Below are 23,658 nucleotides of genomic sequence, written 5' to 3'. Positions count from 1 at the left end.
CATACCATAAAGATTTAGTAAGAAAAGTATGTTGTTTTATAATTCAAACCACACTGGTCCTTCGTATCCTGGTTCATTTTCCTTCATATTAACATTTTAAAATTAGTAATATATCAATTTAAAGGATGGGAATAAAGTTTAGAGTCAATCAAACACATTTTTTAGTAGAGAAATATATATATTTACATAGAAAGAGGGACAAAGTCCTGAAAGAGGGACAAACGAGGAAGAAAGAGGGGCAGAGGGACAGGGCTCCCAAAGAGGGACAGTTGGGACCTATAGATCGCTTGAGGGGGCCCAATGTAAAATTTGCATTGGGGCCCAGAGCTCCTAAGCTAGCCACTAGAAAGCACAGATGCAGGATTTGTACCCAGAACAGTACAGGCATTGTTATCAAGAGAGATGATTCATCACTAGACAAATATGAATGCCTTCCATAATCTGCCAGCTACGTGCTACATTATACTGCAGGTGTGGCAGGAATCTAATCTCTTGATGTATATATTTATTGCTATGTTCGAAAGGTTCTCTGTAGAGACACATTAAGTATCTATGATCAGTACCACAGGTCTGGATATAAAAGAGGAACATCTGGTTTAACCAGTCTTTGTCCTTCTAAACTACATTAAAACTGACACCCAGAATCTTGCTATTTTCCCCAAGCAACACTTCCCCTTTCCCTGTGCTTCAGTTTAATGTAGTCTAAATATGGATGTTACTTGCCTGGCTGCTATTCTGTTCCACTGCCACCATTACTACAGTCACTGTCCTACAAGTGTGCAGATCAAGTGACCTGCTTGTGCTTCCACCACCTGCATGCTTGTTCCAGGTGGCAGTCAGACAGCATACATGAAATAAAGGCGTCTGGAAAAATGGGCGCAGGGGATTGCCGCTAGTAAAATATCGCTAAAGTTAGTGATATTCTACTACTCGATTTTGATAGCAAAATATTGGTAATATTTTATATATCTCAATATGGGTAAACCTAACCCTACTCTCACACAGAACCCTGCCCTGGTGATGCTTAAACCTAAGACTTTCCCTGGTGGTGCCTAAACCTAAGACCCCCCCCCCCCCACTCTCGATGGTACCTGACCCTAAGACCCCCCCCCCCCCCCGGTGGTGCCTAACACTAAGACCCCCCTGGTGGTACCTAAGCCTAGCCCCCCCAGTCGCGCCTAACCTGAAATACCCCTCCTAAAGCGAACCCCACCTTTTTCGCAAAGCCAAAACATGCGGCTATGAAGGTCAATTTTATTGCCCTTGGGCGCTCAATTAGCGGCAAGAGGGGCAATTTTCTGCGGACAGCCTTGCTGCAAAAAAAATGGTTTGTGGATAACTACATTGCAGCATTGCATAGCGGGCGCTCTGCTATGACCTCTGTTGCCGCTAATCGGGCACCTACAGGCGCCGAAATTCAGGTCCATAGTCGCATATTGCAGCTATTCTAAAAGCCGCGATTAGCAGCAAAGAAGGTAAAATCCAGGGCCCTGAAACACCCGCAAGCTGCCGCCACCGTGTGCTCAAACTTCCCTATCATGACGCAAAATGCGGCTTTTATCATAGGCACCGCTGCGCCATTTTTTCCTTAAGGGCTCATGTGCCCTTTTTTCCTGCTTTGGTCAGACATCACTAAAGGATGAACATGATAGACATTTCTTCAGAGCCCAGGTCCAGGCAGAAAGGCCTGGTTCACACATAAATCTGCCCATTTCTGATCTGGTCCAGTCCTGACAGTTTTGCATCAGTTTGCTATCAGTTTTACCTGACTGTCCCAGAAATGTACACTTTTTATATGTGAACACAGTCATAGAAACACATACAAAACTGACAATGCTGGACTGGACCGAAAATGTACAGATTTACGTGTGAACAGAGCCATATAAACACCTGCAAAACTGATGCCAGCTATCAAAAACTGACAGGGCAGGACTGGGCATTTTTTTATGGGTGAACCAAACCAAACACAATAGAAAAACCAGTATATTGTTCAATTCATTTTTGTGGTTTATAAAGTTTTACTCTCCTGGTCTTCCCAATATCTTAACTGTTACCTTGTCCAAAACCCAAGACCGCTGACACCAGTAGCTAAAGCCCCATACATACTGTATGAACTGTCTCCTGGCAGGAATCGGTGCCTGCAGGTAAGTTATGCATTCTGTTGCTAGGGAGGGGAAGGAGGACTTGCATTCTGTTGCTAGGGAGGGGAAGGAGGGCTTGCGTTCTGTTGCTAGGGAGGGGAGGGAGGGCTTGCGTTCTGTTGCTAGGGAGGGGAAGGAGAGCTTGCGTTCTGTTGCTAGGGAGGGAAAGAAGGGCTTGGATTCTGTTGCTAGGGAGGGGAAGGAGGGCTTACGTTCTGTTGCTAGAGAGGGGAAGGAGGGCTTGCGTTCTGTTGCTAGGGAGGGGAAGGAGGGCGTGTGTTCTGTTGCTAGGGAGGGGAAGTAGGGCTTGCTTTCTGTTGCTAGGGAGGGGAAGGAGGGCTGTCATGCAGTTTCATGGAATGGGTGGAGCCTGTCACAGACCGCTAGGCCGGTCTGCGGGTGGGTCAGTCAATCAGCGTCAGAAATCCTCTCACACGGTCATTTGTTCATCACAAAGGGTAACCCGCGTTCGCAATTTGATGAACTGACTCACGAAGGGAGCGTTCTGATACCAACCGAATCACTCCACACACATACAATTCAAAGATCTGCCACCAAGCGAGTTACACAGCCCGCTACTGTAATTATACTAGGATTTGGAGAACGCTCTATTAACCCTTAGCAGTATGCAGGAACCTGGGTCAGATCTGACTATCTGAGCCGGATTCACGCATACGGGTTATAAGTGTATACTTCTATTAAACACAGGGTAGCGATTTCAGGAGAATAGGTACGATTGTGTATGTTCAGCAACAGGTCATAACCGCTAAACGATTTTTAAACGTTTAATAACAAAAATGCATTACATACAGTTATATACACCTATTAACATATAAAACACAGAGCTTAAAAATAAAAAGGAATAAAATCAGAAAATTCTTACTTAGTTATGCAGAGCAGTCCATTTGAAGAATGAAGAAAATAGTCCAGTTTAAAGGTAGGCATTCAGGTTAAAAGTCCTTTGTACACAACATGCGCCCGGTTCTCCGTGAGCACATGTCTAGACTTCCCTGCTCGATGGAAATTGAAGAACTGAGGCGGAGTTCCTCGCAAACACTTTTTACTGACCTCAGTTTTGGGGCGGTCACTACCTGGAAAGTAGGTGTGTTTAAGGCAGGGTTCCCTCCTGGAAGCCAGGTTGCCACCCTCAGACTTAGAGCAAGAAATGTACCAATTTATTAATAATTTGTGTGACTCGGCCCAAGATTAGTGTATCGCAAATCCGAGCCCATATTCATAATCAGCATGCGACTCTGTATTAAATGAGGCTATACATGCCTAGTCTAACGAATTTGCTTTACGCATGCCGGATAAAGTGGTTTCTCAATTGATTCCTGATAGCTAGAGAATGATAATTCATGTGAATTATAGACCTGTTTCCTAGGTATCAAGAAATGTAATTTTGGTCTTGCTGTGCCAAACCTATTTTGAAATATTAATAAGTTAACGTTCCCTTTGTGTGAGGCTATGAGTTTTTGGAGGGAAATTTGAATCTCAACCAGTTTGAGGAGGTTTTTCTTTTGGGGAAAGATGAGCTGTGTAGCCAAATGGCTTCTCCCCAGGGAAGCTAGCCACGTGTGACATTTTTTTCTGACACAGGATGTGGGGGAGGCTACTGTACTCCTGCAATGCTCTCAGAAGAAGAGCAAAGAAAGGTATTTGTTATCCTACCCAGGGCTGACAGTGACTGTGCACGACCATGCGAAAATCGATGGCGATTTTGCGCACAACTTTCCGTAATATTCGTCACAGAGCCTGTAGGAAAACCTTGCCCGAAGTCTGTGCTCTGCTGAGACAATCCACCAGGCAAATCACACACTGACAATCAAAATTAGATCAGAGGCCACTGTACACAATCTAGATTCTTGGCAGAGGCGGCCCAACCACTCTCCTTGGCTGAGGACCATCTAGAGTGTGAATAAGATTTAACATCTGCTGAATTTACAAGCACTACAGAAACATTTTGCAAATAAAGAAATAACTGAGAATCCCCATGAGGAGATGTACTAGTCCAAAACCTGACTGATCTTCATTCTTTATTGTAAGTGACAGCAACATAGGAAGAATGTAATTTATAGTGCATTTCACTCTGGGAGAAATGTACATTTTTATGTATGTATTTTACATTTTAAGATTTTTTTCGTAATAGGTGACCTTTACATGGCAATTAAATAGCAAAGCATGATGGGAATTAGAGAGCAGTGGTTTGTTCCACATGATCCAGAGCTTGGAAGCTCCCCCCAAAAAACAGCATACTGCAGCCTGAACAGCCATTCCTACTTCCAGCCTGAAGCCGATGCAAGGGCTGCAATTTGGCAGCGCACAATTTGCCAGCACCTCCAGGCAGCTGTGATCATGTGACCAAATTGCTGAGCCCCCTAACTGAAATGTGTTTCAATAGATCAAACATCTGTAAAGATTTTTTTTTCTACCCTGAGTGACTGGATAAGCCCCGAAAATGTATATTACCCAAGATGAAGCCAGCTCTGTCCTATGGAAGAAGGAATGAGAAGAGGGTGAATAATACAGGGAATAATGGGAATAGGGCCTTTTTCCACTAGCCTGCGATTTGCGATTTGCTTCTGATCGCAAATTGCAAGGTACATTAAACTAATGGAAACTGCAGCAGCAATTTCCATTAGTGCGATCCGATTGCGATGCGATTTTGGTCAAAGCGCAATCGTCGTCCTGCCGCGTTTTGTATGCGATTGAGCTGTACTATAATGAGTATAGTAGCTCAATCGCAATCGCAATCGCATGGTGGAAATTGAAACGCGATTGCGATCGGAATCGCAATCGCGATCGCATTTCATAGTGGAAAAGGGCCCTAATACAGGTCAGCTGTTAGCGGTCCAGAACAGTAGATCAACAACACACAACTCCACAGTGAAAACAGTCTATATTTACTGTATATTTATTTAGGCTTTAGGCCGGGTGCACACATAGCAGAAACACTAACGTAGCGGGAAACGCTGAGTTTTATGCAGCATTGTTAGTCTATGGGACGCAGAAGGACCAGCATTGCACTTGCGATTTACAGTAAGCGTTCCGCAGACACTTGCAGTGTTGCATAATATGCAGGCTGGCTGCCAAAACGCACATAATGAAAAACTATGGTAACGCATATTCATTGCATTTTTCATGCATTTTTTATTGCATTATGAATTAAAAAGTAAAGATCTCTGATGTGTTTCCACTTCCTGTTGTCTTCCTAGTGATTTGCATAAATAAAAAAACGCATACAAACCGCATATGCGTTTTCCATTAGCGAACCGCAAATGCATTAAAATGCATGCAAAACGCATGAAAAACTCATCTGCATTAAAAAAAAAAGCAAACCCCAAACGCATCAAAAACGCAATAGCAAATCGCAAACACACCATCCTAAAACGCTACTATTTCACGCTATGTCATATGTGAACCCAGCCTCAAAGAAAAAAATTATGGCAGTCTCTCTATCCCCCTCACTAGAGTCATCCTTTAAAGAGAAACTTTAGCGAAAAGGGTAGAAAAATAAACCAATATATTACAAAGTGAGAAGTTAAAAAATTGGAGATTAAGAAAAGATTGATATTCACCATGTAGTTTGTTCATATAGTTAGATCCACAATCAGCCTGCACGTCATCATCTTTACAACTGGCAGACATGGAAAAAACAGGCAGCACCAACTGCCATTATCTATAATCACACCCCTTAACAATGCAATGGGCTAAAAATGTTGTTTTTTGTAGATATACATATGCACAGAGGGTGATACTGGTTACTTGGCAGTTGAAAACAGCTGTTATTTCCCACAATGCATAAAGGCTCCTACAGTTTGATATCAGGATCATGGTCATGACATCACGCTGTGGGGGCGGGTTTCTCAACGATATTAGCCATACAGACCCCTCTGATGTTCTGCTTGAGAAAAGGTAAAGATTTCTCATGGGAAAATGCGTATCAGCTACTGATTAGGATGAAGTTCAATCCCTGGTTACAGTTCCACTTTAAAAGTACTGTTCATATTGATTGAAAAATGCTATTACACTGGCGTGCTGTGGTCCATGTGGTTCAGTTGAATAAGACTGAATAGAAACTGAATAACATTACACTAAAAGCCAATACTGTGCAAAAAGTATACATTATTATTAAATACTAAATAATAATAATAATAATAATGGGTTGCTTTATTTGGGATGGATTGCCTGTCATCTTTCTGCTCTCCAGAATACTCAGTGATGTGGTTTCTGTGCCGTAGCTGAGTCTCCGCCCCTTCCAGGCCCATCACAAAGTTATTGTTGTTGCAGCTGGACTTTTTGAATGTTTGTTTATTTTACATTAGGAAAAATCCACTAGCGGAGCGTGACACTATCATCTGGCTTTTGGCCGGAAGAGGAAATTCTCTTGGGAATATACTGGCAGTGGAATGCCTGAGAGGTAGAAGAATTTAGGATGTGACTCCACTGGCTAATCCCGTAACCATATAAAACTGAATTATTTTATTTTGGTGGAGTTTTTTCCTTTAACTCCGTAAAGGGCCGTGAAGTGAGAGGAATACGGAAAAAGCTATTTTACTTCCCTTATAAGCAATGCCAGTTGCCTGGCTCTCATGCTGAACCTTTGGATTTAGCTGTTTTTGAATCGCACACATGCAACAAGCATGCAGCCGGTGACGCCATACCTTTTAGCTTTCTAATTTAACAAAGAAGGAGAATAGAAATAGCATGGCAGGTGCTATTACTGTGTATACCTCTGCTCAGAATTTAGCATGTCTACAGCTGCTCCAATGTGCCACCAATAGCTCTGAAGTGACCGATCGTCTTGGCCATGCAGATTGTTCTCCTCCCTTACCCCTCCCACCAGAAACCACTTCTTTGTACCTCCTCGTGAGGGATGCTCAGTCGGATTTCGTGGAATTGAAATCTCCGCATTTCCGATTGGAAATTGGAAATCAGATTTCCATGAAAATACTTCATTACCACAGCTCGGTAATTATAGGCCAATCACAGAACTCAAAAGCACTGGACCAATCAGTGAATGCAGAGTCAACTTGGAAGTGTTTGGCCAATCAAAGAATACAAAAATAACCAAAAAAACACTGCTCAGAAATTGGAAAGTTGGAAATAGGCAGAATTTGTAATCGGCATTGGCGGAAATCAGAATTTCTCATCCTCCCTTCATAGAAAAAGAACACATAGGCTGTAGTCTATCTACCAAACTGTCACCAAAGGGGTTGAGTCTCGAATCTCGATCCATATAGGCAACAGTAATTGCCCGTGTCTAGCCACCCTTGCCAATAAGGTTATACAATCAAGAGCATATTGTTAATGAGCACCTTTACAGGATACAGTGCAGTAACGAAGGTAAGGTAAATCAGTAAGCTGTGTATAAGCTGATGTTACAAGCCTTATGGAGTGGTAGAAGGTGGAGCAGCGATGCATTAGTAGCTGGAAAAATAGCATGCACTAAAAGTATTTACATTAATAGAAATTACTTTCTCTCTCTTAATAGAAACATCTTCCATCTCAACAATCGTCTCCACGTAATGTATTCCACAATGGATATGTGAATTCTTTCCCGTAGTAGGAGTTAATCTCTAACGTGTTGAACTCTGTGATGTAAACAAGCTGCTGGATATCTTTGGGAACATTAAGAGAGGAAACAGACTGAGGGGTCCTGAGCCGGGGATTCAACTTTATAAACAAAATTCTTTCTGTGACAGTCTGGACCTGATTTACTAAGCTGACTATTGGAAATCAGTTGTGGATTGAGAGGCTGGATTTTACTTTTTTTTTTTTTTTTTTTATAGAAAGCATTATGTTTTCTAAAGTGCTGCTGTTTCTCTAATTTTATTCACTCTGACTCATGAGCCATATGAATCTATTTTTTGGCATTGCGTTCTAAAGGGGGGAGCATAGCACTGCAACGCTCTGGTCAGGTGTAAAACTGGCCTTAACTAGTGTTGGGCGAACACCTGGATGTTCGGGTTCGGGCCGAACAGGCCGAACATGGGCCAGATGTTCGGCATGTTCGGCCCAAACGCCGAACTCAATGGAAGTCAATGGGACCCCCGAACATGCCCATTTTGGGGACCCTATGGGGTCGCAGGCATAAGGGGGGAGCATGCCCCGATCGCGGGGGGGGGGGGGGGTCGGAAATTCCCCCCACCCCCTCCGCTAGCGCTCCCCCCTCTGCCCGCTTCCCCATAAAAAAAGTTTCAGGCAAGTTAAATAGTACCTGGTGGCTGGCACTGGCAGTGGAGTGAGGAGGAGGAGGAGTCCGAGTAGCAGAGTGACGCGTTGAGGCCGGGCAGCGGGCGGTTCAGTGGTAGACGACACCCAACTATATCTTTCCTTCAAGCCTGGTGTGACAGACCCAACTCTAACTATAAACGCCTGCTTACGTGAACTACAGCAATGGATGAATGACAACTGGCTGAAACTAAATGCAGACAAAACTGAAGTCCTTCTGATTGGAGGGCAGAGCATGATAACAAAACAACTTAACTTGCAGTCTTCACCACTGGGAATAGGAGGCACGGATCTACGCAGCTCTGATCATGTGCGTAGCCTGGGAGTTCTAATTGATGGGGATTTAAACTTCAGAACTCAAATCTCTGCTGTGGTGAAATCATCCTATTTTCACCTGAAGAACATTGCAAAAATCAAGCACCTCATACCCCCAGAAGATCTGCCAACCTTAGTCCACGCCTTCATCACATCCCGACTGGACTACTGCAATGCTCTCTACACTGGCCTTCCAAGAATTTCCGACCCCCCCCCCCCCGCGATCGGGGCATGCCCCATAGGGGGGCCGTATTGCGGCATGTTCAGGCGAACAGGGCCCTGTTCGCCTGAACACCATCAGGTGTTCGGCCGAACTCGAACATCACCCGAACAGGGTGATGTTCTGCAGAACCCGAACAGTGGCGAACACTGTTCGCCCAACACTAGCCTTAACCCTTTACATAAATGAACTCAGATTATGATTTCACGATTTTAAGAGTTTGATAAGATACTTTCAAAACCACTGTCTTTTATATGTGGGAAATAGTTAAGGGGCTAGCTGTAACCCTTTGTACCAACTTACCTGGTAAGAGATGACAGCCACACATCTGGAGACTGTTCCCTCCTGGAGTCCTCAATCTCAGACCTCAGCTCCCAGGGTAGCCCCATCAAGGCTGTCCTCTGCAACATCAGATCAATAAACAACAAAACAGCAATCATACATGATCTAATAGAGTCTTCTGATCTGGCCTGCCTGACTGAAACCTGGCTTTCTGAACCTGTTGGTCCCACCCTGGAGGCAGCTGTGCCAACAAACTATTCCATGATATATTGCAACAGGAAAGAACGCAGGGGAGGAGGGGTTGCACTTTGCTTTAGATCAGCTTTGAAAATCAGACTACTTACTGTAGGTCCTACCAACTCGTTTGAATGCTTGGGGGTGCAACTTTCAGCTGAGGAAAACATTAACATATTGCTGATCTACCGCCCACCAGAAAAATACTCAGACTTCCTTGAGGAACTTGTAGACCTCCTATGCAACCTAACACTGGAACACCCCAGATGGATTGTTCTTGGAGATTTCAATACATGGGTGGACGACTCCTCCTCACAATTTGGAAAAGAGCTACCTCGTGCCTTACATGAACTGGGCTTCCTCCAATCAATCAGCTCTGCTACTCACAGGAAAGGTCACACTCTGGACCTTATATTCCATACTGGGCTGTCAATAGCCAATGTGGAAATTAATCCTGTTGCCTGGTCAGACCATCACACTATCCACTTCTCCCTCTCAATACCAGCCGTCAAACACCAGGTCAAGAATCAAATAAAATATCGCCGCTTAAAAGGGCTAACACCTCAACATATCCGAGATAACCTTAGCTTTGATGAATTGACTGACTCCAGCTTGGACCCTGATACTCTGGTGTTTAAATACAACAAATGTGTGTCCTCCACCTTTGAGACCATTGCTCCTCTGCGCACCAAATATCTTACTCCACACCATCATGCACAGTGGTTTGATAACGCTATAAAAGAGCTGAAAAGACAAGGCCGAAAACTTGAGAGGCTGTGGCGCAAATCTCAGTCCCCAGAAGACAAACATGCCTTAATCTTCCACTTGAAGAGCTACCAAAAGGTAATCACGGGAAAAAAATCATCCTTTCTATCACAAGAGATTGCAAATGCAGTTAACAAACCAGCCCAACTGTTCCGCACAGTGGAAAAACTCTGCAACCCAGCATGTCAAAAACTTAATATCGAGTCTTCAAAGGACCTCTGTGACCAATTTGCCCATTTCTTCACAGACAAAGTCTCCGCTATAAGGTCCGCCATCCAACTTACAGCATCTGAGCCTAATATAGCGCCGAAGACCATTAGCAGAGACAACGTAACACCTTGGTAAAACTTCAAAGAAATTGATGAAGAAGTCACATCAAACATCCTCCTTCACGTCCGCCTAACTACCTGTGACCTGGATCCTGGCCCAACACAGTTCATGTTGAACTGCCCCGACCTGTTCGTACCGGTATTCCTCAAAGTTGTTAAAGGGAACCTTAACTGAACGGGGGGGTAAAGAGTTTCACTTACCTGGGGCTATTACCAGCCCCCTGCAGCAGTCCTGTGCCCTCGGCGCCGCTCTGGAATCCTCTGGTCCCTCGCTGTCACTTAGTTTCGTTTTTGATGACTCACTAGTCGCCGGCCGCCATGCGTATTATTGGACGCATTCACCAATGCAATTAGCGCTATTGCGGACCGCAACGCGTACAAAAATATGCGTTGCCAGTTGCCACATATCTACGCGTGCGGAATGCGGTAATTGCATTGGTGAATGCGTCCAATAATACGCATGGCGGCCGGCGACTGGTGAGTCGTCAAAAATGAAACTAAGTGACAGCGGGGGACCAGAGGATTCCAGAGCGGTGCCGAGGGCACAGGACAGCTGCAGGGGGCTGGTAATAGCCCCAGGTAAGTGAAACTCTTTACCCCCCGTTCAGTTAAGGTTCCCTTTAACTGTTCCTTACAATCAGGGATATTTCCTGCTTTACTGAAGGAAGCAATCATCAGGCCTCTCCTCAAAAAACCCTCCCTGGACCCAGATGCAATGACCAGCTACAGACCTGTCTCTAACCTCCCCTTTCTGGGCAAGCTAATTGAAAAAGCTGTATACCTCCAGCTAGAAGCCAGAATCCTACAAAATAACAGTTATGACCCATTCCAGTCTGGCTTCAGGAAACACCACAGCACTGAAACTGCCCTCATCCAAATATGCAACCACCTGCCAGGGCCGGTCCTGGACTTTCTGCTGCCTGAGGCAAAGATCGTAAAGGCGCCCCCCCACCCCCCCAATATTTCTACATAACATGAGCGGCGGCCGGCGGCAGCCAGCCAGCCTTATCATCATCATCGACACGTCGGCGGCGCTCGCTGCTCAGTGACTGACCGTGACAATCAGCCGCAGCCAGGGCAGCAGAGCGGGCGGCAGCCGCCGCCATCAAATCAGCAGGCTTAGGCACTAGGCAGCGTCACCAGCATGCAGCCTTGGAGGAGACAGGAGAGGCTGCAGAGCTCGGAGTCGTCGGACTCGGAGGCCGGCGGCAACAGTGCAGTTTCTAGGCTAAAATGCACCCAGGGCGAGGGTGTAAAAATTGCGCCCCCCCCCCCCCCCGGTATAGGTAACCAGCTATAGGTCCCCCCCGAGTATAGGTGGCCAGGCATGGGTGAGCCAGTAAAGTTGCCCCCAGTATAGGTTAGCCAGGTAGTTGCCTCCAGTATAGGTAGCCAGTATAGTTGCCCCCAGTATGTTAGATAGGCAGGCACCCCCCCCCCCCCGGTATAAGTTAGATAAGTAGGTGCCTCCAATATAGGTAGCCAGTATAGTTGCCCCCAGCATAGGTTAGATAGGTAGGTACCCCCAGTATAGGTTAGTTAGGTAGGTGCCCCCAGTATAGGTAGCCAGTATAGCTGCCACCTGTATAGGCTAGCTAGGTAGGTAGGTGCCCCCAATACAGGTTAGATAAGTGCCCCCAGTATAGGTTAGATAGGTAGCTTCCCCCCAGTATAGGTTAGATTAGGTCGCTGCCCTTCAGTATAGGTTAGATTAGGTAGGTGCCCCCAGTACAGGTTAGATTAGGTAGGTGCCCCCAGTATAGATTAGATAGGTAGCTGCCCCCAGCATAGGTTAGACAGGTAGCTGCCCCCCAGCATAGGTTAGATAGGTAGCTGCCCCCCAGCATAGGTTAGATAGGTAGCTGCCCCCCAGTACAGGTTAGATTAGGTAGGTGCCCCCCAGTATAGGATAGATAGGTAGCTGCCCCCAGTACAGGTTAGATTAGGTAGGTGCCCCCCAGTATAGGATAGACAGGTAGCTGCCCCCAGTATAGGTTAGATAGGTAGCTGCCCCCCAATATAGGTTAGATAGGTAGCTGCCCCCCAGTACAGGTTAGATTAGGTAGGTGCCCCTCAGTATAGGATAGATAGGTAGCTGCCCCCAGTACAGGTTAGATTAGGTAGGTGCCCCCCAGTATAGGATAGATAGGTAGCTGCCCCCCAGTATAGGATAGATAGGTAGCTGCCCCGGAGTATAGGTTAGATAGGTAGCTGCCCCCCAGTATAGGTTAGATAGGTAGCTGCCCCCCAGTATAGGTTAGATAGGTAGCTGCCCCCCAGTATAGGATAGATAGGTAGCTGGCCCCCAGTATAGGTTAGATTAGGTAGGTGCCCCCCAGTATAGGATAGATAGGTAGCTGCCCCTAGTACAGGTTAGATTAGGTAGGTGCCCCCCAGTATAGGATAGATAGGTAGCTGCCCCCAAAACAGGTTAGATTAGGTAGGTGCCCCCCAGTATAGGATAGATAGGTAGCTGCCCCTAGTACAGGTTAGATTAGGTAGGTGCCCCCCAGTATAGGATAGATAGGTAGCTGCCCCTAGTACAGGTTAGATTAGGTAGGTGCCCCCCAGTATAGGATAGATAGGTAGCTGCCCCCAAAACAGGTTAGATTAGGTAGGTGCCCCCCAGTATAGGATAGATAGGTAGCTGCCCCCAAAACAGGTTAGATTAGGTAGCTGCCCCCCAGTATAGGTTAGATAGGTAGCTGCCCCCCAGTATAGGTTAGATAGGTAGCTGCCCCCCAGTATAGGTTAGATAGGTAGCTGCCCCCCAGTATAGGATAGATAGGTAGCTGGCCCCCAGTATAGGTTAGATTAGGTAGGTGCCCCCCAGTATAGGATAGATAGGTAGCTGCCCCTAGTACAGGTTAGATTAGGTAGGTGCCCCCCAGTATAGGATAGATAGGTAGCTGCCCCCAAAACAGGTTAGATTAGGTAGGTGCCCCCCAGTATAGGATAGATAGGTAGCTGCCCCTAGTACAGGTTAGATTAGGTAGGTGCCCCCCAGTATAGGATAGATAGGTAGCTGCCCCTAGTACAGGTTAGATTAGGTAGGTGCCCCCCAGTATAGGATAGATAGGTAGCTGCCCCCAAAACAGGTTAGATTAGGTAGGTGCCCCCCAGTATAGGATAGATAGGTAGCTGCCCCCAAAACAGGTTAGATTAGGTAGCTGCCCCCCAGTATAGGTTAGATAGGTAGCTGCCCCCCAGTATAGGTTAGATAGGTAGCTGCCCCCCAGTATAGGTTAGATAGGTAGCTGCCCCCCAGTATAGGATAGATAGGTAGCTGGCCCCCAGTATAGGTTAGATTAGGTAGGTGCCCCCCAGTATAGGATAGATAGGTAGCTGCCCCTAGTACAGGTTAGATTAGGTAGGTGCCCCCCAGTATAGGATAGATAGGTAGCTGCCCCCAAAACAGGTTAGATTAGGTAGGTGCCCTCCAGTATAGGATAGATAGGTAGCTTGCCCAGGTAGGTGCCCCCTCATAATGGCGGAGGGGGGAGCCGGAGCCGCGGGGAGGGCAGCCCGACCTCTCCCTCCCTCTCCCCGGGCCGCCCTCCATGCTCCCCCCTCGGACTTTAGGCAGCAGAGTTAGCGCGCAGGGAAGCGCTGCTGTACAGAGCCTGTTACTCACCTCCCTGGATCCGATCGCCGCTCCCGCCCTGCTGGTCTCCTCTCTGCCTAGCCGGCTGATACACACGCGGCTGCTTCTTGTGTAAACAGGAAGCAGCCGCGTGTGTATCAGCGGCTACATTGCAGAGAGGAGACCAGCAGGGCGGGAGCGGCGATCGGATCCAGGGAGGTGAGTAACAGGCTCTGTACAGCAGCGCTTCCCTGCGCGCTAACTCTGCTGCCTAAAGTCCGAGAGGGAGCATGGAGGGCGGCCCGGGGAGAGGGAGGGAGAGGTCGGGCTGCCCTCACCGCGGCTCTGGCTCCCCCCGCTCAGACAGTCACAGCCACTTCATCTGGTGCCGCCCCTCCACTTCCTGCCGCCTGAGGAACCCGCCTCACCCCGCCTCATGGGCGGGCCGGCCCTGCCACCTGCTCATGGCAAGAGACAGAGGAGAGTGCTCGATCCTCATACTGCTAGACCTTTCTGCAGCCTTTGACACAGTTGACCATGACATCTTGATAAACAGGCTACAGGAATACTGCGGCATTGATGGCATAGTACTTCAGTGGTTCCAATCCTTCTTGAGTGGCAGAACCCACAAAGTGTCTATGGGGCCCTTCCTGTCCACCCCTGTAACACTTAAGTATGGGGTGCCCCAGGGCTCAATCCTCTCTCCCCTGCTTTTCACGATTTACATGTTACCGTTGGGAAAACTAATCCAAAAACATGGCCTGACATACCACTGCTATGCAGACGACACCCAACTATATCTTTCCTTCAAGCCTGGTGTGACAGACCCAACTCTAACTATAAACGCCTGCTTACGTGAACTACAGCAATGGATGAATGACAACTGGCTGAAACTAAATGCAGACAAAACTGAAGTCCTTCTGATTGGAGGGCAGAGCATGATGATAAAACAACTTAACTTGCAGTCTTCACCACTGGGAATAGGAGGCACAGATCTACGCAGCTCTGATCATGTGCGTAGCCTGGGAGTTCTAATTGATGGGGATTTAAACTTCAGAACTCAAATCTCTGCTGTGGTGAAATCATCCTATTTTCACCTGAAGAACATTGCAAAAATCAAGCACCTCATACCCTCAGAAGATCTGCCAACCTTAGTCCACGCCTTCATCACATCCCGACTGGACTACTGCAATGCTCTCTACACTGGCCTTCCAAAAAAGGCCTTGTACCGTCTACAGCTGATACAGAATACTGCTGCCAGACTGCTAACCAACCAACCCCGTCACTGCCACATAACGCCAGTCCTGCATTCCCTTCACTGGCTACCTATAGAATGGAGGGTCCTATTCAAGATCGACCTACTGACATTTAAATCCCTGAATAATCTAGGCCCTGGATACATGAAAGATATGTTACAGCTGCGTAGCAATCCCCGCATTCTCAGATCCACAGGTTCTAATAATCTAGTCATACCCAGAGTCCACTTGGAAACTTTTGGTCCCAGAGCCTTCTGTCATGCTGCCCCTACGTTTTGGAACTCCTTACCTCAACAGATCAGGACAGCCCCATCCCTGGACATGTTTAAATCCAGACTGAAAACCCACCTGTTCAGTCTGGCATTTGCAGAAATATAACTTTTGTTGTGTGAATACTTCATCCTACTAATTACTGAATCTGAGAGAGCCTAAGCGCTTTGAGTCCTATGGGAGAAAAGCGCTATAGAAATGTTATTGTATTGTTTTATTGTATATGGATGGACATTTGTTTAGGAGATCACCAGATAGCAACACAAGCCCCATCCCATCCGGAGCACAAGAGATGGGGATGAGCCACATGTCCCTCACTACTGGATCATAGGTCGCTTGCAAAGTGTGTGTGTGGGTGTATGTGTGTGTGTATGTGTGTGTATGTGAGTGCATGTGTGTGATATTGCTACCTGCCCCCTTATAAGTTACTAACCCAATAGAAGCTTTAAAGGACTTATCTCGCTTTTGACCTTAACAGGCATACCTCCTTGTGCTGTAAATTCTGGGAATGCTTTGATGTCTCTCTGCTAGCAGAAAATATAGAAACTGGAAGCAGAAGTCCTCTGTTATTGTCTCACGCTTGCCCCTAGTGACAAGTGGCTATAAATACACATTACAGCAGTACTAATTAGTAGCAAGGAAATGTAATAAATAAGAAATACAAAAAAATGTTAAAATGTATTGTTCTGGAGCACTAGAAAACCTCGAAATAAATTGGCTGATGAAGGGGTTAACTTCATGCTGACAGCCATATGTGTTAGTTTGGTTGAGGACTGGTGGTTGATACAGTAAGTCTATGAAAAGGGATGGGAACCTCCTGTTTTATGGAACAAAGCAGCATGGCCAGCTTAAAATTGATTCCTTTGAAAATTCCATGGAACCTTGTTACAAAGTTTGCAAAACTTTGTCTTTCTTAAATCATCAAACAGGATTTTTGTGGGATTTTGGTGCTTACAGCCAGTGTTGCTTGCAAATTTTTGCCCAAGTCATTTTCGCATCAAAAATCCAGTTTTCGAATTCGGTGAATTTTTGCAAAAATCTTCAGAAATATTTGCGTTTTCGACCAGCAGCGAAAATTAAAGAAACTTTGCTGTATGCGGACGCTTATGCCCTTATGCGGAAACATTTCCACAATAATCCGCTAAATATGCGTATGGGTGAACTAATACATGCATACATTCCACCTTCCAATATGCGGAATTGTATACGTATAGAAGGGCAATAATATTTCTGCGCATGCGCAATGATCCGTATAGACGCAGTTACCGCACGCGTAGTTGACTTCGCAATACATATGTCAACTACGCGTAGCGGGCGAAGCTTCACATATCGGTACTAAGACTACGCCAAAATACGTACGCGATGAACTAGGAATTTAACGTGAAAATAACGGGCATTAGGCGAAAATTAACTAGAAAATATTCGATTGAAAATTTGCCTGTCGAAAAGAAATTAGTGCTTTTTTCGGCGAAAATAATTTTTGCATTTTCGCTCATCACTGCCTACGACAGCAATGATATGCCACCCCGTCTGTTTGGGTCTTCATGTGGAAGACCGAAGATAAAGAAAGAAGAAAAAACATAGACATAAGGAAGAGCTCTGACAGTGTACAAGAGGCTTTCCATGGAACCCCAGGGTTCCTTGAGGACCTGGCAGGGGGTCTTTGTCATTTTTCCTCCCACTGAAAGAAAACTCGGTTGCTAGCTTTGGCAATTGAGATTAGAAAGTTTCAGATGTATCTCTTCTCAGTTCAGAGATGGATTAAGCTGTAATGAGTGTGGGGCCCTAGGGAAGGTAGAAGATTTAGAGCCCTCCTTGTAGTCTTTTTGGTAAGCTGAAGGGGAGAGAGGTCAAAGAAGGTGACAGGTTGCCTCCTGGACACCCATTAGGCCCCAAGCACCTGCCTAGATTGCCTGGTGGATGATCCTGCGCTGCTTCAGTTCCTCTGGGACCTATTCACTCATTACGTGCCCCTCCCAAGTTCCAGCCTCTCTACTTGTTCAAAATTGCCACACTGGTCATGAGACCTATGTCACATGACCATGGCACTGTGGTGATAAATTAGTATGTGGGAAATGGGGAGCAGTAGAATAAGGAGTCTAGTAATAACAAGCACTGTAGTATGGAAGCTCTGTTATAAATTGCACTTTAAATAGGGGGTAATATAAAATAGGAATAGTATATTGGGACACTATAATAAGAGACACTATAATTTGATAAGAAGAAATCACATGATTGGATTAGTAAGTGGAGAACCGCTGGGTGACAGACGAGCAAGCGGAGGGAGAGTTGGCAGCCGGGGCCACATGGAGTGGCAAACGATATAGCGGTCTTGCCCACGGTAACACTTCCACTAAGCTGCATGCCTGTAATGGACATACACTGCAAATTGGGAGTTTTATATATAGGTTTTTAAGGAAACATCTTAAAACGGTATCATGCTATTGGAGCTGTCTATTTCTTTTATGCATGTCTGGCCCATTGATCTAAGCTGAAAGGTGACAGAGCCTAATTAAGACCAGATAGGCATAGGATGAGTCTGAAGCGAATTTGTTTTGCTATATTTACCTTTTAGTAAGAAGTCTCATCATCGGTAAACCACCGCATCCCCGCCAGGGGCGTAACTAGGCCCCACCGAGCCCCCCTTTCAAAGCGGGCCCATCCCCCCCCCCCCTGAGGCCTGCACGGGGCCGTTTTGTGGGGGCTGGAGGGGTGGCAGCATCAGGGGAAAGCCGTGGCCACAGTCAGTGGGGAGAGGGGAAGTTCCCCCCCTCTCCCTCACCTCGGGACTCTCCCCTCTGCGCTCCCCTCCAACTTAAATGTGTGTCCGTGGGCAGCGGCGGGCAGCAAACAGATACATACCTTCCGTGAGCTCTAGCCTGCGTTCCTCTCGCTAGCCTCTGACGCGACTTCCTGTTATACTGGAAGTCGCATCAGAGGCTAGCGAGAGGAACGCAGGCTGGTGGAGCACACGGAAGGTATGTATCTGTTTCCTGCCCGCCACTGCTCGCCGCTGCCCACAGACACACATTTAAGCTGGAGGGGAGTGCAGAGGGGAGAGCCCAGAGGTGAGGGAGAGGGGGGGAACTTCCCCTCTCTCCACCAACTGTGGCCACGGCTTTCCCCTGATGCTGCCACCCCTCCAGCCCCCACAAAACAGCCGGGGGTGGCCCGGGCCCCCCGTGGGAGCAGGGGCTGCAGGCCCTATTGTTACGCCAGTGATCCCCGCCGAAAAACGAGGGCTGCAGACCCCCCAAATCCCAGAGCAAACATCCAAGACCAACTTGGTCGTGGATTGTGCTGTCCTGAGAGCCGGAGCTATGAGCTGTAGCTCTGCCTCTCCTGCCATCAATCGCAGTGCGGATCGCCGCCTCTCCCCGCCCCTCTCTGTGAAGGAAAAGTGAGAGGGGCGGGGAGAGGCAGTGATCCGCCACGATTGACATTAGAAGAGGCAGAGCTACAGCAGATAGCTTTGCCTCTTCAGGAAGTGCCGGTCAGATCCCCGCCCCCCCGCCCCCCGGGGTATTTGGGGGGTCTGCAGCCCTCGTTTTTTGGCGGGGATGCGGCGGTTTACTGCTGATGAGAGTACTGAAGCAAATGAAAAGGTAAATGTAGCAATTTTTTTTTTTTGCTTCAGACTCTCTTTAAAGTCAATCGGAATCTTTTTTTTTTTTTTTAAAGCCATATACTTAACTAAGGAGAGGGAAGGTTCTGAGTCCTATAGAGCCTTCCCTCTCCTCTCCCGGTGCTTTTGCTGCAGCGGCAGCTTCTCCGTTTAAATCCACCACTGTGGGGGACTTCGGAAGTCTTCAGGAGCCGAGTCCTCCTGAAGACAGGCGGCTTCATAGTGTGCATGCGCGAGTAAGTGCGCAAGAGAGGGCGCTTGCACATGCCCAGTATGGAGCAGCCCGTCTTCGGGAGCACTCTGGCTCCCGAAGACTTCTGCGGCTTCCCTTTGGTGGCAGACACAGCAGTATTTGACCAAATTGGTTGACTGCTGCTATGGGGGATTCTGCACTGCAACGTGGACCGGGAGAGGAGAGGGAAGGCTCTATAGGACCCAGAGCCTTCCCTCTCCTTAGGTGTCCGGATTTTTTTTTTTTAACAAAGAATCGATTCCCATTGACTTTAAGTGCCCATTCACATTGTATAACGCTAGCTTTGCTCGCTCAGCACGGTAAAAATCACTGGACACTTCCGCGATTTCAGAGCGATCACAGTCAGCACTTTAATAGCACTGTACCCGATTGCTCCAGAATCGCCCTAAAAATGCTGCAGGTAACACGCTTGTGATAGGTGCTAATCGCAAAATGCCCGTGATTGGCGCCAATCGCGGCAGTGAGAACACTGCCATGGGGTAACAAAGCACTTGCGCTTCAAAAAGCTTTAGCGATTAGCGGGAATCACCTACTAATCGCTTAAAGAGGAACTCCAGTGAAAATAATGTAATAAAAAGAAGTGCTTCATTTTTACAATAATTATGAATAGATGATTTAGTCAGTGTTTGCCCATTGTAAAATCTTTCAAATCCCTGATTTACATTCTGACATTTTTTACATGGTGACATTTTTACTGTTGGCAGGTGATGTAGCTGCTGCATGCTTTTTTGGCAGTTGGAAACAGCTGAAAAACAGCTATTTCCCACAATGCAGCAAGGTTCACAGACAGGAAAGGAGCCAGGAGTAACACGGTTCTCAGAGTTTCTTGTGGGAGGGGTTTCACCACAATATCAGCCATACAGCGCTCCCTGATGGTCTGTTTGTAAAAAAAAAGAATAGATTTCTCATGTAAAAGGGGGTATCAGCTACTGATTGGGATAAAGTTCAATTCTTGGTCGGAGTTTCTCTTTAAGTGTGAATGGGCTCTGAGCGCACATGATCATTTTGTACGATTATAGAATTTGGTGTGATCAGTTTTTGAGGTGTGGTGGTGGAGGTGATAACAAGAATTTGGAAGATTGTTTGTTTATGAAGCGCAGATTATAAGGAAGATTTTTCACACTTAGATGTTGTCTCAGAGCAACAGAAGATTGGCAGCTACTATAATAAGAGCTACTATAATAGGGAGCACAGCAATGGAGGGCATGAAATGAGTACACTATCAAGGAGGAACATGAAATGGGGGCTAAACAAGGAGGCTGTTACTGTTACAATAATAATTAAAAAAATGTTTAACTTAAAGGAAACATCCAAGGTAAAAAAAAAAAAATATCCACTTACTTGGGGCTTCCTCCAGCCCGTGGCAGCCGTCCTGTGCCCTCGCTGCAGCTCCGGAGGCTCCCGGTCCTTTTCCCTGGCGCAGCCGACCTCGCCAGGTCGGGTTCCGGGTCAGCCTCTTCTGCGCTCCACGGCGCTGGTCACATTGTCCGGCCGACATCATTAGGACGGTACTGCGCAGGCGCAGAACTACTGCACCTGCGCAGTACCGTCCTGATGACATCGGCCGGACCACGTGACCCACGGAGCGCAGAAGACGCCGACCCTGCGCCAGGGAAGAAGACTGGGACCCTCCGGAGCTGCAGCGAGGGCACAGGACAGCTGCCACGGGCTGGAGGAAGCCCCAGGTAAGTGGATCTTTGTTTTTTTATTACCTTGGACACTCCCTTTAATGCTCTTTTAGGCCCAATCTACACTTGTAAATGCAAATCTCAATTTTGCAATACTTTTTTTGGCAATTTTTCACCAATTGCGTTTTGCAATTCTCATTCTAGTGAATGAGAATCACACCGCAATCGCTGGGAAAATGCTGCAAGCAGCATGTTCACGATTATTATCGCAAACGCACCGCACAGCAATCGCTGCAGTGAGAGTAATGCTGTAGGATTACTTGTGCAGTGCATGTGCAGCAGCACTTTGCTAATTACCTGCGAGGCTGCGATCAGCAAAGCGCAAAGTGCAGGCACAAAGCGCCGGAGTGTGAATGGGCCCTTAAGATCATGCTTCCTGCAAAAAAAAAAAAAAAAAAAAAAAAAAACCTCCTTTCCCCCGCGCCGCTAATGTGTGATATCCACACATGGATTTCCTGAGATCCTAAAATTACTGGGAGAGTTCCCCTGTGCTACAAAAAAAAAAAAAGTTGAGAGACTCTGGTATAGAATGAAGAGCATGAGGACAGGATGAAACAGGAAATACCAATCACTATCACAAAAAAACTGTAACATTTAAAATCCATACATATGAAACACAGTGAAAATCTGACAGGTTTTGCAATAGTCTATCTCCTCATGGAGGAATCTCAGTTTTTTCTTATTGAATGATAGTTGTTCGGTGATTATTCATCACCACTACAGTACCAACAAAGAGCTACTGCAGCAATTGCAGTAGAGCCCCTTGTGGCATCCCTTAGCATACCTCCCAACTTTTTGGGATGAGAAAGAGGGGCACTTAAGCCACACCCCTGATCACGCCCCATCACACCCCTAGTCACGCATATCATAAAGATTTGATAAGAAAAATATGTTGTTTTAACAAACCACACTGGTCCTTTCTATCCTGGTTCATTTTCCTTCATATTAACGTTTTAAAATTAGTATTATATCAATTTAAAGGATGGGAATAAAGTTTAGAGTCATTTTTTAGTAGAAATATATATATATTTACATAGAAAGAAGGAAAAAGTCCCGAAAGAGGAACAAATGAGAAGGGAAGAGGGACAGAGGGAGAGGGCTCCCAAAGAGGGACTGTCCCTCCAAAAGTGGGACAGTTGGAAGCTATGCCCTTAGGTCTAGGGGACTTGGTGTGGTCGCAACGTCTGCATTCCCTATGGCTATGCTACTGGACAGTAAATAGATATAAAAATGAAGAGAGAAAGAGAGAGGTACAATTTAGTAATCAACACTTACGATAAACATGAAGCCAATAGTTCACCGTTAGACTGGGGTAAGAAGGGACTTGGCCAACGATCAGAACATACTGTCCCTGATCAGCATAGGTGAGGTTGTCCAGCCTCAGGGATCCCTCATTAGACACGTTACATCTCTTCTTGTATCCAGGGTAACAATATGCATCATCTAAAGGAAACCTCACTGCGATTCCAGTGTAGTCTGTAGGAATGCCAAACCTCCACTCGAACGCAGCCGTCCAATACACAAACTGCTGGAAGAGCGCAGATCCCCCCAGAGTTCCATTCAGCACTGTCACAGCACAAGCAGGCTCTGTATGGAATAACACATAGCATTAGTACAGGGAGCAGCTCTCAGGCTGCTCTGCTTCATATTTCACCCATAGTTGTAAATAAATGGCAGTTCCTGTCTCCAAAAATGAAAAAAACAGTATAAATCGTTGTTAATTTTTACTCATTAGAAGTTGTATTTAATTGCTCTTCTTACCAATGGAAATAAGCCAAATGGCCCAGAAGCAGTTGACCCAACTATGCTGCATCTGTCCTGCTCTGCTGCTCAGCCCTCACTGATGTTCAGAGGCAGAGGTCTGATTCCCCCCTACAGCTGGGAAGGCTTGCTATTGACCAGATTGCCCCTAATGGAAGCCACTACTGCACATGAACTCCTCCTGTGAAAACAATATCCTGTTCTTTAATTAGACACGACTCTGGGCTCCCATCACCACCACCCACCAGCTTCTGACTGGTGTGGAGATTATTATTTTTAAAGAGTGACTGCTTACATTATAATTCGGAGTAAGGAGGCAATCATATGCTGGTGATATTGTCTCTGCTCACTGCACCATCTCTCTTTCCACCAGCCCTGACTACAGTGTACAAAGAAACACAGAAGGATCCGCAGACAAAGTACAGGTTGAAAAACGCTGATGTTCTTTATTCAAAAATTCCACATGGCAATTGCAATAAAACCATAGTGTACAAGGGCCTGATCATCACTTATACCTCCCCAGGAGTAAAAGCAAAGTGTTATGGTGTACCTGAAGGGAGGAAGGATTAAAAAATACTTACCTCAGTTGTGAGAAGCCTCTGAATAATCCATCCAGAGGCTTCACTGATCCTTGTACACACCACTTTTCCAGCACTGGATCCCTCTGAACATATTTCACAAGTACATGTTAACCTGTTAACA

General features: G+C 46.5%; 1 protein-coding gene across 2 annotated transcripts in view; it reads right to left on the bottom strand.

The window, feature by feature from the left end:
• The window catches only part of LOC137522910 (carcinoembryonic antigen-related cell adhesion molecule 1-like), a 123,537-nt gene extending 100,463 nt beyond the window's left edge, over nt 1-23,074 (bottom strand). Inside the window, exons 1-2 of one of the 2 annotated variants that reach the window (XM_068243053.1) lie at nt 22,957-23,074; nt 22,471-22,782 (exon numbers count right to left, since the gene is read on the bottom strand). In XM_068243053.1, the coding sequence (XP_068099154.1) occupies nt 22,471-22,782; nt 22,957-23,008 (364 nt within the window). In that variant the 5' untranslated portion in view covers nt 23,009-23,074. The remainder of the gene's footprint in view (nt 1-22,470; nt 22,783-22,956) is intronic. The other variant, XM_068243052.1, reaches the window with a different exon arrangement.
• Between the last annotated feature and the right edge of the window lie 584 nt (nt 23,075-23,658).

This window comes from Hyperolius riggenbachi, chromosome 6 (assembly GCF_040937935.1).
Source record: "Hyperolius riggenbachi isolate aHypRig1 chromosome 6, aHypRig1.pri, whole genome shotgun sequence".
Classification (NCBI taxonomy): Eukaryota; Metazoa; Chordata; class Amphibia; order Anura; family Hyperoliidae; genus Hyperolius; species Hyperolius riggenbachi.
The sequence above is the reverse complement of the archived record's forward strand: the minus strand, read 5'-3'. Positions and strand labels throughout refer to the sequence as shown.